Consider the following 19,578-nt stretch of genomic DNA (forward strand, 5'->3'; position numbering starts at 1 on the left):
TGTGTCTCTTGCGCCAAGAACAAGTCCCCTCGGCAATGGCCAGCTGGGTTGCTTTACCCTCTGCAGGTGGCAGACAGGCCCTGGGAGATGGTCGGGATGGACTTTGTGGTGGGCTTACCCAAGTCTCGTAACGAACATTATCTGGGTGATCACCGACCATTTTTCCAAAATGGTTCATTTAGTGCCTCTTCCACGGCTACCTTCTGCACGGGCTCTGGCAGCCGTGTTCATCAAGCATATCTTTCGCTTACACGGTATGCTGAACAAGATTGTCAGTGACCGGGGTCCTCAGTTTGCGTCTCGATTCTGGAGGGAGCTTTGTCGTCTACTCAGTATTGAGTTAAATCTCTCCTCGGCTTATCATCCCGAGACGAATGGGTTGGTTGAGAGGGCCAATCAGACTCTGGTCACTTATTTACGACATTTTGTTTCTGCCAGGCAGGATGACTGGGTATCCTTGTTACCGTGGGCTGAGTTTGCTCTTAACAACGCTGTAGCCGACTCCACTGGTCAGACTCCTTTCCTCCTTAATTACGGCCAACATCCTGTGCCCATGCCTGTGTCCTCTGCTGATTCCAGGGTGGCAGACTGGGCAGTGAAGGCACGAGACATTTGGGACTGCACTCAGGATGCTATCCGGGCCCCCAAGGAGAGAATGAGGTCCTCCGCCGATGCACATCGGCGCCCTTCCCAGACCTTTGCTCCTGGCGACTTAGTGTGGCTCTCCGCTCGTAACATCAGGCTGCGTGTTGAGTCCACTAAGTTTGCACCTCGCTACTTGGGTCCCTTCAAGGTCCTCGAACAGGTTAATCCTGTGGTCTACCACCCTAGCCCTTCCTCCACGCCTAGGTATCACCGACACCTTTCATGTGTCCCTCCTTAAGCCCGTATACATGTCCCAGTTTTCTGAGTCATCTGCCGGGACATCGGGTTCATCTACGGACGATTACGAGGTGAACGCTATTTTGGGGTGCAAGGTGGTTCGTGGCAAAAAATTTAATTTGGTGGACTGGAAGGGTTACGGTCCTGAGGATAGGTCCTGGGAGCCTGCTGAGCACATTCGGGCTCTGCAGCTCATTGCTACCTTCGAACGTAGCGAGGCCCTAGGAGGGGGGGTAATGTTAGGGGTCGAGTTCCCGCCTCTGCACAGGGGGACTCTCAGTCCATCTCCGCTGCAGTCTCCCATTCTTCTCCTGCCGCAGTGGAGCCTGCTCAGCGGAGACGTCGGTCCCAGCATCTTCGGGCTCCGCAGCTCATTGCTGCCTTCAAATGTAGCGAGGCCCAAGGAGGGGGAGTAATGATAGGGGTCGAGTTCCCGCCTCTGCACAGGGGGACTCTCGGTCCATCTCCGCTGCAGTCTCCCATTCTTCTCCTGCCGCAGTGGAGCCTGCTCAGCGGAGACGTCGGTCCCAGCATCTTGCTCAGTCTGACTCTGTACAAAGAGTTACTGCTGCTTTCCCTGCTTCTGCCATTGAAGTCAGTGCTGGGCAGCAGCGAGCAGACGCTTCTGGGACTAAGTCCTGCTTTTCTCGTTCTGAGCATGCCCAGAGTAAGATCTCTCAGTGAAGATCGAGGGTCACATGATCAGATACTGCAGCTTAGGCCATTGGTCCTTCAGGAAGGTCCTGTAGGTGCTCACGCTCTGTGGCAGCCTCTCATTGGTCCTTGCAGGAAGGTCCTGTACGTGCTGCAACTATTTAAGGCTCGCATGGCCGCACGGCCATGCGCTAGTATTGTTCTAAGTTATGTACTTTGCGCCAGTATGGTCATGTATGATTGTGTTCAGGGACCCGGCTGAAATAAGCCCCTAGAACGCTGGCACCTCCGGCTAGGAGTTTTGTGTGCATGCATGACCACTAAACTAAGGAGAAATGGTGCACTCTAGCTGTATGCTTTTAGTACGTACGGGTGCGGTGCCTAGTCCAATAATAGATATGACCATAGCAAAAAAGAAAAAAGATTGGACTAAAGTAGGCTCGCACAACCTCATTATATGCAAAAATATGAAAAACATTTATTGGAACACCACAGCAAAACAATATAAAAACATTTAAAAATGCACATATAGGTACACATCACCCCAATTAAACTCAGTATGTCAAATAACAATACACTGATAAGCTCAGCTGAACCAACATGTATATACCAATGATAATTAAACAGCACCAGAGTTATTTTATACAAAGGTATATTTTATTAAATACAAATACTAAAAGTTACCACACAGGATAACGGTAGCAGAAAAATAACACAATATATATAATAATAAATACGTTATTATGGACTAGTACCAAAGTGTGATGTGATCCCAAATGGTGTGCTGAAATACGCACAGCGGTCACAGGCCCTATGTAGCAGCAATCAATCCTATAAATTGAAGGTGTCCATTGTAATTGAAACACCACAGAAGACAGGCCCACATTTGTAAGTGGAAGGGAGGGGGGGCAGGAAAAGAAAAAACCTCCCACAGCCAGTGGAACTACACTTGTAAATAGTCTGTCACATATCCATGTCAAGCAATTGTTGCTGCTAAAAGGTAAAAAAGTAAACGGTTAGTTACCCATGAGATGTGTTGAATGATGAGGGACCGGACCGCTTTCCCCGACGCGCGTTTCGCGAGGATAAACCTCGCTTCCTCAAGGGGGCGTGGTCTCAGATGTCTAAATGTCCATCTTAAATGCACGGCCGTTCCGGTCACCTGACCGGGAAATGGCCAATTGCATTGCTTATCCTTGCGCCTGCGCAGACGCTAAGACCGGCTCAGCAGGCGCGATCCCGCACTCCCAATGCGCATGTCCGATATGGCGGCAGGCGCCTAGCCGCACAACATCAGGCATGAATCATCATTCAACACAGGGGAAGTGGGTTTGCGTGGTGAGCCACCAATGTTATATACTATAAGCCTAATTACCTAAAATGCCAGCCGCTGGGTCTCGTTGGAGCAGAGAAGCGTGGACCGCAACGCAACCGCCGACCGGAAGTGGAGGGGAGCTGGGCGGAAGTCAAAGGGATCTCCATGGAGAGGAAGCTGTGCATGCGCACACACGGCTCTGATAATGAGCCATGTTGCGCAAGCGCTGGAACAAAGGAACAGATCAGATGGAAACGATGGAAAAAGATAAAATGACACCCAGTGCAGCCGCCGCAAAGGATAAAGCAGAGGATAGTACAGGATGAGGACTCCAAAAGAAGCGGAGAACCCAGGGGCAACCTATGGAGTACGGGAAAAAGATGTATAATTACTGCAACAACATAAATATGCACAAATAAACATACTAACCAAATAACCTTATGTACATATATGAATACAAAAACAGGGGAGACAATGTGGAAAACCCCCGGTGTATTGCGAGACTAGTCACATAACAATACATTTCCCCTTTATCTATCTATATATACACTTTCATTTAAAGTGCCAGATTCCCAACAAGGCACTAGTCCCACTAATAAGGGTGCATATTTAGTTCACTTCTTGTATGTCAAAAAATTGTACATAAAAGTGTCCACAAGAATCAAGTCCAAAAAATCCATTGTTGATAGAGTAAATAAATATCTCCATTCTCTGTTTCGTGGATCTTGCTTGAGAACAAATCTTAGTAAAGACATATCCCGTAGTCGCATTCTTTCCAATGAGCCCATAGATGTCGAGAAATGCTGAGCCCCCCCCAGTTACTAGGGAAGGTCAAAGAAAACCATAATATCCGAAGGTCATGTACAGGAGAGCGTGTAATTCCCCACGTATGGAGATGCAGATCCAAAAAGGCTGATGTATCTGCCAGAGGAAGCTGAAGAGAGAGAACAAAAATACATAGCATTAGTGCGACCTACGTGAGGCCCAAGATGTAATTGTAGAGGTTCAATTGCCCAGAAACCCTGTGAAGAGGAGTTCTTCATTGAGGCCTGACGGGGACACAAATTGTAGCTCAAAGATCCATCTAGACTCCATTTGTAAAAGGAGTTAACGACTGTCTCCTCCTCTCTCATTGGGGGCAAGTTTCTGTAAGCCCACCAACCTGAGGTTAGCAGAAGAACCCCGATGTTGATTTAGAAAATGCTCAGCCACTGGAGTAAGTATTCTGCCCTTCTTAAGATCTGAGGTTGCTAGATGTATCGTGGAGATGTGCTTTTGAGCACGTTTCCGCAACTCCTGCGAGGTTTGCCACACATACACCCTTTTACACGGGCAAATAAGTGCATAAACTACATCTCTGGACCGACAATTGATGTATGCTTTTAGAGGATGTTTACTCGACAGTGTAGGATGGACAAAGAGATCACGAGTTGGAACCATGTGGGGGCAGACATTACAATCTCCACATGGGAATGAACCCCTTAAAATGATACCTCTATTCAGCCTCACCGTAGACCTTTTAAAGTGGCTCCTCGTGAGTATGTCCCTCAAATTTGGTGCCCGTCTAGCTGTTATAGACGGTCTATCGCTCGTAACTTCCATGGTCTGATAATCTGCTCTCAAAATGGGCCAATGCTTTGAAAATATGTCACTGACCTGCTTCCAACTGTTGTTAAAGTCGGTGATGAATCTGGTCTGCGTCTCCCGACGTTGTCTTCCAGATGATAACAAGGACTTCTGGTCCTGTCTTCTCGCTCTTTGATAGGCTGTAGAGATGACGCGTCGGGGGTAACCCCTTTGCTTGAGCTGGAGAAATCCAGAAGCGCATTAGTCGCTGTTGGTTTGCGAAATAGATTCGTCGCCAGGCCATTCTCATAAGGGAAGATTTTTAAGTCCAAAAATGTGATTTCTCTGTCAGAGATGGTATAAGTAAGAAAGATATTAAAAGGGTTAGAATTTAGGACCTTAAAAAATTCTATACATTCCCCCTCTGTACCTTTCCAGAGAATGAAGACGTCGTCTATAAAGCGAAACCAGGCGTGTACGTGGGCCGCGAAGGAGGGTAAAGGATAGACAAATTTCTCCTCCCACCAGCCTAAAAAGGTGTTGGCATAGGCTGGCGCACACTTCGCGCCCATCGCCACGCCTGATCGCTGCAAATAATAGACTCTGTCATATTTTTGCATATAATGAGGTTGTGCGAGCCTACTTTAGTCCAATCTTTTTTCTTTTTTACATGCATGACCACTGACTGCTCTCGTTTGGGTAGTTAGCCTGTGCCACTGTGAGGTCTAACAGGGCGCAGTGCTTTGAGTTCACGGCTACTCTGTGAAGTAACAGAGTTAGCTCATACCGCCATATTGTTCCGCCATTTGCTAGCAGCAGGTTCGCCTGCACGGTGGACCCCGGGCTGCGAACGCATCTATTATAATCAAATCTCTATATTCATTTGGTGCGTTCCGCTAGCCCTAACAAATATTGATTGCAGCTACAGTGCCTTGCGAAAGTATTCGGCCCCCTGGAACTTTTCAACCTTTTCCCACATATCATGCTTCAAACATAAAGATACCAAATGTAAATTTTTGGTGAAGAATCAACAACAATTGGAACACAATTGTGAAGTTGAACGAAATTTATTGGTTATTTAAAATTTTTGTGGAAGTTCAAAAACTGAAAAGTGGGGCGTGCAATATTATTTGGCCCCTTTAAATTAATACTTTGTTGCGATTACAGCTGCATGTCACTTGGGGTATGTCTCTATCAGTTTTGTACATCGAGAGACTGAAATTCTTGCCCATTCTTCCTTGGCATACAGCTCGAGCTCAGTGAGGTTTGATGGAGATCGTTTGTGAACAGCAGTTTTCAGCTCTTTCCACAGATTCTCGATTGGATTGAGGTCTGGACTCTGACTTGGCCATTCTAACACCTGGATACGTTTATTTGTGAACCATTCCATTGTAGATTTTGCTTTATGTTTGGGATCATTGTCTTGTTGGAAGACAAATCTCTATCCCAGTCTCAGGTCCTTTGCAGACTCCAACAGGTTTTCTTCAAGAATGGTCCTGTATTTGGCTCCATCCATCTTCCCATCAATTTTAACCATCTTCCTTGTCCCTGCTGGAGAAAAGCAGGCCCAAACCATGATGCTGCCACCACCATGTTTGACAGTGTGGATGGTGTGTTCAGGGTGATGAGCTGTATTGCCTTTACGCCAAACATATCATTTGGCATTGTTGCCAAAAAGTTCGATTTTGGTTTCATCTGACCAGAGCACCTTCTTCCACATATTTGGTGTGTCTCCCAGGTGGCTTGTTGCAAACTTTAAACGATACTTTTTATGGACATCTTTGAGAAATGTTTTTCTTCTTGCCACTTTTCCATAAAGGCCAGATTTGTGCAATGTATGACTGATTGTTGTCCTATGGACAGACTGTCCTACCTCAGCTGTAGATCTCTGCAGTTCATCCAGAGTGATCATGGGCCTCTTGGCTGCATCTCTGACCAGTCTTCTTCTTGTTTGAGATGAAAGTTTAGAGGGACGGCCGGGTCTTTGTAGATTTTTAGTGGTATGATACTCCTTCCATTTCAATATGATCGCTTTCATAGTGCTCCTTGGGAGGTTTAAAGTTTTGGAAATCATTTTGTATCCAAATCCGGCTTTAAACTTCTCCACAACAGTATCACGGACCTGCCTGTTGTGTTCCTTGGTCTTCATGATGCTCTCTGTGCTTCAAACAGAACCCTGAGACTATCACAGAGCAGGTGCATTTATACGGAGACTTGATTACACACAGGTGGATTATATTTATTATCATTAGGCATTTAGGACAACATTGGATCATTCAGAGATCCACAATGAACTTCTGCAGTGAGTTTGCTGCACTGAAAGTAAAGGGGCCGAATAATATTGCACGCCCCACTTTTCAGTTTTTTAATTTCCACAAAAATTTAAAATAACCAATAAATTTTGTTCAACTTCACAATTGTGTTCCACTTGTTGATTCTTCACCCAAAATTTACATTTGGTATCTTTATGTGTGAAGCATGATATGTGGGAAAAGGCTGAAAAGTTCCAGGGGGCCGAATACTTTCGCAAGGCACTGTATATGTTGTACTTATAGGTAGCATTAACTGTTTTGGCTAGTGCTGGTCTATTACATCGACCAGACGATTTGGTTTTACAACACTGATTATAACCGTTGTCAGAAATTGACATATAACTGATGTAACTATTATTTTTCAATACTGAAAAAACAATGATTCATATATTTCTGCAGTCTTAATCACGCCCTTCAGTTTCGGAGACAAAAGCTTTTTCCAGTCTCTGTCTGGTTTGCCAAAAACAGAATCCAATATGTTATAAATGAAACCACACATGGGTGCTTTTGTATATACAATTTTGATGTGTTAAAATAAATGTATGCAAATGGTCAAAACTGAGTTTAAGAACAGGCCAGGTGTTCGAAACGCATCCAGTTTACTCTATTTTTTGCGCCTTCCATACCCCAACTATACGTATATAGTCGTCACAACAACTGACTTTATTTTAATAATTCTAATAAAGATGCCAAACTTTTTATTATCGAAGCTGGATTGCTTTTTTCATGTGCACTTCGCTTCTACGTCAGGCAGGAACGTGATTCTGTGCTTCGTCCCGTGAGATCCAATGTGAGACTACTAGGGGTGACCGGAAAATTTTCCTACTTTTGCTTATGTCTCAAACACACATAACCAAAAACAGCTTTACGGCAAACAAATTTCCTCCATTCCCTTCGATGTAAAGCTACAATTAGTCATAACACTATTATCGGTCGATTTCCCCAATACTGTCTGCAAATTGAGTAGTGACACATCAGGTAACAACCTTGCAATGCCACATCAAACTCACCTAGAAAGGTAACTATCACGTCCTATGATTTCTCTCTCAAACAACCCCAGAACCTCCATAAAAAATAAATATAAAATAAAAGAACACTTACCAGTCTAAGCTTTCCCCAACTAATGTCTCAGGATTAAAGAAAGGTGCGGCACCCACCTGGCCATCCTTGGACAGTTGACCCAGCAACGGCCTTTCCAATAGATCCAGACATCCATAAGCTAGTTCCACAATCACTCAGATATCCAAGGCACAGGACAAAGCTTACCGTCTGTAGAGCAAAGACAGAGGCCTTATCATCTTTGACCTGTGGACACCAACTCCATTGCTGCTTCTGAAAATAAAGGGAAGTAATCATTTGGAACTTCTGTCACTCAGGGATGGGGATTAGTGAATTCTGGCCAGTGGACACCTTGATGAAGACCAAGATGGCCATTCACCCTGAACTTCCTACTCACAAGCTCCGCACTTCTGGTACTTTATTCCTCCTCCCTGGTACCACTGTCCTGCTTGCTAATCCTCCCTTATGCTTAGACCATCAGTAGGACTATAACAGCCTCACTTCTTTGCCAATGAGCTGTCATCTGAGAAACTCCAGTTGCCTCTGACTCCAACAGTACAGATGAATTTCTCCTGGCAATAGATGCTGGAGAGTTCCAGGCTGAGGCTCCAACACTCTTGCTGCAATGTATGATAAGGGCAAAGGCTGTGGTTGCCTAGTTCTTGCCCAAAAACTTGCATCTCGTGAAGAAGATTCAAGATCAGGAGACGTCCCCAAAAGATGTTGTCCAGAGCCATGCAAGAAGGCAACTTCCTGGGCTCGAAGCAATAAGATTTTAAGAGTCTCAGGTATCTTGACTCACGTTAAATAAAAGCCCTCCCTTGGTTAAAGGGTTGTACCGTGTATATAAGCTATCCCTTATCAATTGAGCATAACTTATTGATAGCTGGGCATCCAACTCTTGGAACACCCATCAATCTTGAGAACAGTGTTCTGAAAATGGAGTGGAAATCGATTATTCTCACCTCTACTCCATTCATTTTTATTGGACTGCTGGAAATTGCAGAGTACAGTAATTTGCTGCCTCCAGCAGTCCCATAGATCATGGAGCTGAAATGCAAATGCTCGACTTTCTCTGCATCCAGAGATGACTGAAGAGTCCCATTCTTGGTATTGGTTGGGTTGCAATGGACGAGCCCCCAAGGATCAATAATTTGTCACCCATCCTGTATGAATAGGGGCTGATCTGCAGTACCCAGGAGCGGCCAGTAAACACTTTATGGAGCTGTGTTGTCCTGACAGTACTTTTTGTACATCCGGCCGCTGTCGGAGTTGGTAACAGCTGATCGGTGATGGTGCCGGGTGTTGATATCACTGATATGATATTAATAACCCATCTTTCAGATAGGTTATTAATATCACAGCAATAGATAACCCCTTTAAAAAAATCCAACAAAGCTGCACCAAATTTGTACTGTGTGAATTAACTGTAACAGCTCATCCATACCAAGTACAGATGAGTTCGGACATTTGGCACAACGCTACTCAGCTGACTTTTGCTGGAGTGTAGCCTGTACATGACTGTGCCTCTTGAGATTTTGTGTTCTTTATTCTTGCCACATTCTTGTAAATTCTGAATTTGATAGGCTCTAACACTAGCAGTCAAGTTAATAATAGAACAGAAACCTTGAAATGTACTGACTGTCGATATGGTACTGAATTTCAATAATCTAATAATTCAAATATTTCCATAAAATTCATTGGCCCAAATTGAAAACTTTCTGTTAATGGGATTTATCCAACATTGTAAATTATCACCTATTTACAGGATGGGTGATAGTTTGCGGATCGGTTCTGCAACTGATCTAAGACTAACAACCTCCATAATCTGAACCTCACATCTCTGTCTCCAAGACTTCTCTCATGCTGCACCAGTGTTCTGGGATGCACTACCACAAACGATCCTGCTAATACTTAGCTCCCATGTTTTTAATCGTGCTTTAAAAACACATCTCTTTAGACAAGTGTAAGGGGTTACAAAAGACGGTATTATTCCCCACTCGTCCCGGCAAATTGATGATTCTTGTTTTACTGTGTAAATACTGTTGTATACTGCATACTGTAAGACGTGCATTATGTTGTAGCTTAGGGAGAGCACAGTTAGTAGTTAGGACACTAGATTGGGCACAATAGTGTATATAGTTAACTAATAAGAGGAGTCAACTGTGGATAAGCTAGGAAGATTTCCTGATTGAGGGGAGTAGGGCCAGGGAGCCCAGACAGCCCAGAAGGCCCAGGGAGCCCAAGGCATCCTATGGGGCTTTAGAGCCTGGGGAAAGCGCAGTGACTCTGCAACATTCAAGTTAAGAGCCCAGTTGGTCCAGGGCCGGATAGTGGCCGGAGGTTACAGTTGGAACAGGATCGCAGGTCGCTCCAAGATGTGGCAGCTTACTACATGTCTGTGGCAGCCCTTATGTCTGTTGCGAAGCAGACAGGGGAACTCCTAAAGGAAGTAAAGCTGGACAGGGAGGACGCTGCAGTACCGGACGAGACGGTACATCCTGGGGACACCCTGGAAGGAATGAGGGAAGACACAGGGAAAGCAAAGGATGCATACTGTGTGGAACCTTATGACATGGCTGTAACTCAAATGAAATGACTTACTGCGTACTGAAGCAAGTAAATTCTTTATTGTTGAGTTGGACCTGGACTACAGAAGGTGTAGCAGAAGGTACGCTGCAAAGGGGACATTGTATTCATATGACGGGGACAAGGGCACGATTGAGGAATATATGTCAGCCACGACTACGGCCTTGCTACCCCTCACACAGGCCTATCACCTCAACTCACCAACCTAACTCATCCGTTCCTTCCTTTTAAATCATAACCTACTCCCTCCTATTCATCGGTCTCCACATCCTCCAGGCACCCAATAGTACAAGGTAACTGCACCTAGATACAGGTCCTTCTCAAAAAATTAGCATATAGTGTTAAATTTCATTATTTACCATAATGTAATGATTACAATTAAACTTTCATATATTATAGATTCATTATCCACCAACTGAAATTTGTCAGGTCTTTTATTGTTTTAATACTGATGATTTTGGCCTACAACTCCTGATAACCCAAAAAACCTGTCTCAATAAATTAGCATATCAAGAAAAGGTTCTCTAAATGACCTATTACCCTAATCTTCTGAATCAACTAATTAACTCTAAACACATGCAAAAGATACCTGAGGCTTTTAAAAACTCCCTGCCTGGTTCATTACTCAAAACCCCCATCATGGGTAACACTAGCGACCTGACAGATGTCAAGAAGGCCATCATTGACACCCTCAAGCAAGAGGGTAAGACCCAGAAAGAAATTTCTCAACAAATAGGCTGTTCCCAGAGTGCTGTATCAAGGCACCTCAATGGTAAGTCTGTTGGAAGGAAACAATGTGGCAGAAAACGCTGTACAACGAGAAGAGGTGACCGGACCCTGAGGAAGATTGTGGAGAAGGACCGATTCCAGACCTTGGGGAACCTGAGGAAGCAGTGGACTGAGTCTGGTGTGGAAAGGCGTGTGCAGGAAATGGGCTACAGGTGCCGCATTCCCCAGGTAAAGCCACTTTTGAACCATAAACAGCGGCAGAAGCGCCTGACCTGGGCTACAGAGAAGCAGCACTGGACTGTTGCTAAGTGGTCCCAAGTACTTTTTTCTGATGAAAGCAAATTTTGCATGTCATTCGGAAATCAAGGTGCCAGAGTCTGGAGGAAGACTGGGGAGAAGGAAATGCCAAAATGCCTGAAGTCCAGTGTCAAGTACCCACAGTCAGTGATGGTGTGGGGTGCCATGTCAGCTGCTGGTGTTGGACCACTGTGTTTCATCAAGGGCAGGGTCAATGCAGCTAGCTATCAGGAGATTTTGGAGCACTTCATGCTTCCATCGGCTGAAATGCTTTATGGAGATGAAGATTTCATTTTTCAGCACGACCTGGCACCTGCTCACAGTGCCAAAACCACTGGTAAATGGTTTACTGACCATGGTATTACTGTGCTCAATTGGCCTGCCAACTCTCCTGACCTGAACCCCATAGAGAATCTGTGGGATATTGTGAAGAGAAAGTTGAGAGACGCAAGACCCAACACTCTGGATGAGCTTAAGGCCGCTATTGAAGCATCCTGGGCCTCCATAACATCTCAGCAGTGTCACAGGCTGATTGCCTCCATGCCACGCCGCATTGAAGCAGTCATTTCTGCCAAAGGATTCCCGACAAAGTATTGAGTGCATAACTGAACATTATTATTTGATGGTTTTTTTGTTTGTTATTAAAAAACACTTTTATTTGATTGGACGGGTGAAATATGCTAATTTATTGAGACAGGTTTTTTGGGTTATCAGGAGTTGTAGGCCAAAATCATCAGTATTAAAACAATAAAAGACCTGACAAATTTCAGTTGGTGGATAATGAATCTATAATATATGAAAGTTTAATTGTAATCATTACATTATGGTAAATAATGAAATTTAACACTATATGCTAATTTTTTGAGAAGGACCTGTATATCCTGGCCAATGACCGGATCATGCAGCTTTATATGAAAACCCTTATTAATTATAATGATGGCGGACCGTATATAACAAGCACGTTCTACCTATTGTGTCCCCCCTATTTCCTTATAGATTGTAAGCTTACGGGCAGAATCCTCACTCCTCCTGTAACTGGTGAACTACGTGTTACTCTGTATTATTTTTATTGTGTGTACATGTCCCCGCTTCATTATAAAGTGCTGCAGAATATGTTGGCGTTATATAAGTGAAATTATTATTATTAATTATTATTATCTCTGAGAGATCCTGAAAATGGCTCTCTGAAATGCCCCATCAGTATGGAGCAGTGGCTGTGCACACCAGTCTCCACTTATTGTCTATCGGATTGTCAGAGAAAGCCAAGCACTGTATTCAGGTACAGTAGTCCCATAGACAAAGTTCATTCGGCCCTCTCGCTGTTCCACTCCGGGTCTGCACCGACAATATGTCTGCCCCTGTATAGGCTTTGTGGTGCTCGTACTGCATAAAGGTGGACTGTGTGAATTCTCATACTGTATATAGGGAAGCTGTGTGGGGGCTCACACTATAAATAGGGAAGCTGTGTAGAGGCTCACACTGTATATTGGGGATATGTGGGGGATTATACTGTATATAGGGAGGCTGTGTGGAAGCTCATACTGTATATAGGGAAGCTGTGTATGGGGGCTCATACTGTATATAGGCAGGCTATGTGGGGCTCATACTATATATGGGCTATGTGAGGGCTCATACTGTATATAGGGGACTGTTGTGGGTTCATACTGTATATAGATGGTAATGGGAGGGCTCATGCTATATATAGGGGGCTTTGTGGGGGCTCATACTGTATATAGGGAGGCTGTGTGGGGCTCATACTGTATATAGGGAAGCTGTGTATAGGGGTTCATACTGTATATAGGCAGGCTGTTTGGGGCTCATGCTATATATGGGCTATGTGAGGGCTCATACTGTATATAGGGGGCTGTTGCGGGTTTATACTGTATATAGAGGGTAATGGGAGGGCTCATGCTGTATATAGGGGGCTTTGTGGGGGCTCATACTGTATATAGGGAGGCTGCATGGGGGCTCATACTATAAATAGGGAAGCTGTGTGTAGAGGCTCACACTGTATATTGGGGATATGTGGGGGATTATACTGTATATAGGGAGGCTGTGTGGAAGCTCATACTGTATATAGGGAAGCTGTGTATGGGGGCTCATACTGTATATAGGCAGGCTGTGTGGGGCTCATACTATATATGGGCTATGTGAGGGCTCATACTGCATATAGGGGGCTGTTGCGGGTTCATACTGTATATAGATGGTAATGGGAGGGCTCATGCTGTATATAGGGGGCTTTGTGGGGGCTCATACTGCATATAAGGAGGCTGGGTGGGGCTCATACTGTATATAGGGAGCAATGCGGGGGCTCATACTGTATATAGGCAGGCTGAGTGGGGCTCATAGAGTATATAAAATGTATACATAGAATGTAAGGGTACCGTCTCACAGTGGCACTTTGGTCGCTACGACGGTACGATCCGTGACGTTCCAGCGATATCCATACGATATCGCTGTGTCTGACACGCAGCAGCGATCAGGGACCCCGCTGAGAATCGTACATCGTAGCAGATCGTTTGGAACTTTGTTTCGTCGCTGGATCTCCCGCTGTCATCGCTGGATCGGTGTGTGTGACACGCTTGTAACCAGGGTAAACATCGGGTTACTAAGCGCAGGGCCGCGCTTAGTAACCCGATGTTTACCCTGGTTACCATCGTAAATGTAAAAAAAAAAAAAACAGTACATACTCACATTCCGGTGTCCGTCAGGTCCCTCGCCGTCTGCTTCCCGCACTGACTGTGAGTGCCGGCCGGAAAGCAGGGCACAGCGGTGACGTCACTGCTGTGCTTTGCTTTTACTTTACGGCCGGCACTCACAGTCAGTGTGGGAAGCAGACGGCGAGGGACCTGACGGACACCGGAATGTGAGTATGTACTGGTTTTTTTTTTTTTACATTTACGATGGTAACCAGGGTAAACATCGGGTTACTAAGCGCGGCCCTGCGCTTAGTAACCCGATGTTTACCCTGGTTACCCGGGGACTTCGGCATCGTTGGTCGCTGGAGAGCTGTCTGTGTGACAGCTCCCCAGCGACCACACAACGACTTACCAACGATCACGGCCAGGTCGTATCGCTGGTCGTGATCGTTGGTAAATCGTTTAGTGTAACGGTACCCTAAGTCCGCAAGGACAGGGTCCTCTCCCCTCTGTACCAGTCTGTCATCGTAAATTAATTTACTGTAAATGATATCTATAACTCTGTATGTAACCCCTTTCTCATATACAGTACAATGGAACTAATAGTGCTATATAAATTAATAATAATACCGATAATAATAATATAGGGGCTATGCGGGGATCATACTGTATATAGGGGGGCTGGTGTGGGCTCATATGGTAAATGAGGCAAGTGTCAGTATAACTCTGCTCAATATTAAGTGATACAATTAATATTAATATAAAATAATTATAATATGATAATATTAATATTGAACAGAATTAATTTCAGCCTAGGGGTTCGGCCTCCACAACAGTCACGGTCTCTTATGTGGCCCCTCAGGAAAATGAATTGCCCACTCCTGCTCTATGCTATGGCCAGATGGCGGGGCTGGCCAAATGATGCGTCTAAAACTCTGCCCTTCCATCACTCTGACCGATTTCTGTACAATTTTGTCTGCCTGGCTGCCGCACTGTCTGGCAAAACCTTCATTTTTTTGCATCATTCCCACATATTTATGTTCACTTTATATAGTGGTTTATTTCTACATAATGCTAAAAACTTTTCTTCTCTTTTTGAGATTATATTTTCTAACATTTTCAACTTTATCCCTTATTTTTGCTCTGTCTGCTAGATCCATCACAGAAGTAGACTTGTCCCACCTCCGCCTTTCCAGAGGATACAGTGACCAGGACATAGAGAAAGGCAGGGCCCGCCGGCTCCCTGCAGGGGTTAAATCATTACCAGAGGAAGTTTAACATTCCTTCCATATCAACACCAGATCTCCTGGGTCAGACTGGTTCCCATGCCTCCAGACTGGACCTCTTAACCCTTAATATGTTTAGATATTCACTGTTGGTTTAGAATTTAACATGGTAAACTTTTTCTGATAAATTATTAAAGTTTTTTTTCCCGTATTTTTCAAAGTCTCATATATCATTGAAGGGGAACTTCCAAATATTTGGGTTTGCAATGTAGAAACCTAAGAAAACTAGGGACCTACATGTAAGAAGATTAATAGACATTACACTGACCTCAAAATGGCAATTAAATTCACATCATTACTGATTATTATTACTAGGTTCGCTTTTCAACTAACATTAAACTGAGCGCTGATCAATTTAATGAGGCAGTGTGGGACCTGGGGAGGGCAAGTAACAGATGATTTTATTATTTTGAATACAGGGACAACGATTTAGTACAGAAAGTGGAAAAGGTAATCTCTCTTTTGAAGGCTTTGGACACTGAGCATTGAAAAAAATATTTTTTTCACTTTAGTTAATAAAATGAATAAAAGTTTCAGCTTAACTCCTTCATTCATTTTCACACCCACTGACAAGCAGTTTGCAGCCTAGTTTCACATTTTTCTCTTACGGGAGTGTCTCTCTCAGAAATATAGGTTGGATGTGAGGTCTGTGTGTATCCAGGGAGCTGATGCATACCGTACATTTTCATGTCTGCCCTCCTTATCTGTAGCCTGCTTTCTTTCCCTTCTTGATACTGTACATTTTCTCTGCTCTTCGGAACTGTGTGTGTACAACTGTTCCTATTCGTAACACTGAGAAAATGGATGGGATGAAGAGAGAGCAGTCAGAACCAGGGACAGGAGTTTGGATGGATTTGTTACATTTTTGTAAATCAATCAGCTAGCTTGATTCAACTTGCATTTAGGAAACAAGTGAAAAATGGGAAAAAAAAAAATCAGTGTACACAGCGTCTATATTTAATTACTGGAGGGCAATTAGTAAATTCATAGCAAGAATTTGTTAAAATTACCCCTCGACAGTGCCACATCAGACATTTTACTCAGTGCATGACTATTCTAGGTTGACAGCCTATTTTAAAGCATAAAACATAACTTAAAAGAAAACGGGATGATTAAAAAACAAAGTCATGATTGGCTATAACAGTCACCACAGATAAAAAAAAAATGGAGCCCAGGATAGTACATCAATGAATAATTATAAATAGGATGGGAAACAAGTATGCATATAATATATAATAATAACCATATAAAGAGAATCATATTATTAACATGCAAAAACAGCATCATCTGAGTGTCTGGGGGTCTATTGAGCGGTCAGTGATGGTCTCAGGACCTGGGCTCCACTATTTTGCAGGCAATTAAAGTGCCTGCCTAATATGATAAAGTCATAGTCAAAGTTTAGTTACTCTTAAAGTATCTTTATTCAATAAACGCTTCATATTTAAGGTTATAACAATGCTACGTCTTATTATTTGTTCATTATACCGCAATGATTTGTCAATTGTGCAGTGTCTGTCGGTGCTATGTCATGTTGGAGTGAATCATGCTTCCAATCAACCATAATTATGGCTATGTTGAATTTATTAGGCCACATCTGGTGTCTTGGTGGTATTTTTATCAACTGGTTATTCCCTTATATGTAGAACAGTGGCTGCTTCACGCAATGCCCAGGCCTCACGAATGACATAACATGAGGATAAAGACACTACCCAGACAGGGACAGTGCCAGCCGACCCTCAGACTCAACACATCCTATATAAACACCATACAGGTAACGCACATATATAAGATGCCGAGAACAGTGACAGTAACACCGCGCTCATCGGCACTACACAGGCCCTAGGTTATGGCAGGCTTACTTAAATCTCCAGGAAACATGTAGAAGTGTTACCGTACATGACGCTGTCGGAGGGAGCGTACATTTCTGCGCTCTGTTAGCAATAACTGTAAACTGCGTATTTTCAGTGATGCATTTTGCATCGGCTTCTGTAAGAATTGCAACCGACCTGACCTGGGTAGCCCTACGGTCAAATCATTGTATCGATCATCCAACGCAGAGAAAAGGGTTGTTTTTAGGAGTTTTTGGCTTGGGGGTCAGATTTGTTCCAAAATGATTCTTAAGGACAGCTCCAAAAACTATTCCTATTCATGTTTTAGGAAGTTTGTGAGTGTCTTTTTTTTCCCCTGGAAGAGGTTTCGGTGGAAGAAAAAAAAAGGTGCAAGTCACTTCTTGGAAGCAAATTCTGATGGAATACGATCAAGCCTAAGCAGTGTAAAGTCAAAGGAGATGTTTCAGGAGAAAAAATCTTCCAAAACCGTATGTCCAATATGACCCCCATCCAGTGACCGTATAGAGGTAGATACCAGTCTTGCCAATCATATAAGTGATTATTCTTCTGATATATACAACATAGTGACTTCTAGCCCACGTTCGTTCTGATTGAGGTTATTCACTTTTCTCGTCTTTTCCATCTGGTCCAGACCGACGTGACGACATCTTCCAGCCACGTCTCGTCTGGAGACTTTATAAGAAAGACACATTTGACTTCTCACATTTCCAGCCCTCTATTTATTCCCAAAACACAAAAACTCCCCATCCTGCCTGCACCAGTGGCATGGACCAGTGAGCCCAATACGACAAAAACTGTGTCATTACTATGCTTACTCACCCCACCAAAAAAATAAAATGCTACACAGACAGTGTACCAGTTAGAGAGTGCCTCTAATATTAAAGTGTCCAATAGAAAGTATTAATGCTCCCACTGTGCAACTTAGAAAGTAATAAGGCCCCGTATGCTCCTTTGATGGATATAATATCCTAAGTGACCCCTTCAAGCAATAATGACCCCTGAATGACTCTTAAATTATCAATGCTCCCTAAAAAAAATAATATCCCAAGTTTCACCTTAAAAAGTAATAATGCCCCGAGTGCCTCAATAAAAAGTAATAATGCCCCTATTTAAAAAAAAGTCCTCTGAGAACCCCCACAGCTCCCTATATATATTATAAGTGCCCTCAGCTCACATTATATATAAAGTATGATGTCATCAAAGCTCCCTATTTACAGCATGATGGCACGACAACCCTTATGTACAATGTATATGTTCCCTACAGCTCGCCATATACAGTATGAGAGCCCACTGCTCCCTATATACAGTATGATGGCCGCCACAGCAACCTGTAAACAGAATGCTGCCGACAGAGCTGCCATAAACAGTATTATGGCCCTACAGCTCCATATAAACAGTATGATGGCCCCACATATCTCTATGTATAGTATGGAACCCCTACCGCTCCCATATATGCAGTATAATGCCCTCACAGCCCTGTATATACAGTTTGATGACCCTATAGGCCCCTATATACATTTTGAGGCCCCCACAGCTCCCTATATGCAGTAAATGATAGCCCTATAACCCACTTTATATATGTTGAGACCACACAGATCCCTATGTAGTATGATAGGCCCCACATCTCCCATACATACAGTATGATGGCCCTCACAGCCCAGTAATAAAAAAAAACCAATAAAGATTACTCTCACCCAATCCGGATTCCTGCAGCTTCTGTCTCCTCTTCTAAGTTCCTCTGTTGTCTGGCCAGTTCAGGGCTGGAGACCTGGATCTTTGACGCTAGCGATGCCCATGCTTTTACCTATTATAGTCTATGGGACTGTTCACATGTCTGTGAATTTTTGTGGACCGAGTGGTCCTCACCAAATCATGGAGACATGTCCAATATTGATTTGAATGTAGAAAAGCCGCGGAGACACCATCACGTGTTTCTCAACGCAAGCAATGAATAGCCAAGTCTTTCACCAGGAAGGAACAACCACGGGAAGGGCAGCATCCAATAAAGGAAAACCACCTATGCCAAAACATGGTATCCATCCACAGACAGCTGTTTCGGGGTATTTGCCCCTCATCAGTGTGGAGTAGGAAACTGGCTATTAGGAGCAGTGCCTCGTGAAAAGACTATAAACATAAGGGTGAATGACCTCGGGGAGATCAAAAACATCCAACACCGCGGAGACACCATCACGTGTTTCTCAACGCAGTGATCCAGAACACTGCCCCCATCCCTTATGGGAAATATGCAAATGCATGTAGAAAAGCCGCGGAGACACCATCACGTGTTTCTCAACGCAAGCAATGAATAGCCAGGTCTTTCACCGGGAAGGAACAACCACGGGAAGGGCAGCATCCAATAAAGGAAAACCGCCTATGCCAAAACATGGTATCCATCCACAG

General features: G+C 44.0%; 1 protein-coding gene across 1 annotated transcript in view; it reads right to left on the reverse strand.

Annotated features, from left to right (window-relative positions):
• Positions 1 to 1,991: 1,991 nt before the first annotated feature.
• Positions 1,992 to 19,578, reverse strand: part of LOC143806667 (uncharacterized) — a 75,311-nt gene continuing 57,724 nt past the window's right edge. Inside the window, exons 3-5 of the mRNA XM_077287463.1 lie at positions 7,887 to 7,998; positions 4,508 to 4,762; positions 1,992 to 3,785 (exon numbers count right to left, since the gene is read on the reverse strand). Of these exons, the coding sequence (XP_077143578.1) occupies positions 3,683 to 3,785; positions 4,508 to 4,762; positions 7,887 to 7,945 (417 nt within the window). The 5' untranslated portion in view covers positions 7,946 to 7,998 and the 3' untranslated portion in view covers positions 1,992 to 3,682. The remainder of the gene's footprint in view (positions 3,786 to 4,507; positions 4,763 to 7,886; positions 7,999 to 19,578) is intronic.

This window comes from Ranitomeya variabilis, chromosome 2 (assembly GCF_051348905.1).
Source record: "Ranitomeya variabilis isolate aRanVar5 chromosome 2, aRanVar5.hap1, whole genome shotgun sequence".
NCBI classification, from domain to species: Eukaryota; Metazoa; Chordata; class Amphibia; order Anura; family Dendrobatidae; genus Ranitomeya; species Ranitomeya variabilis.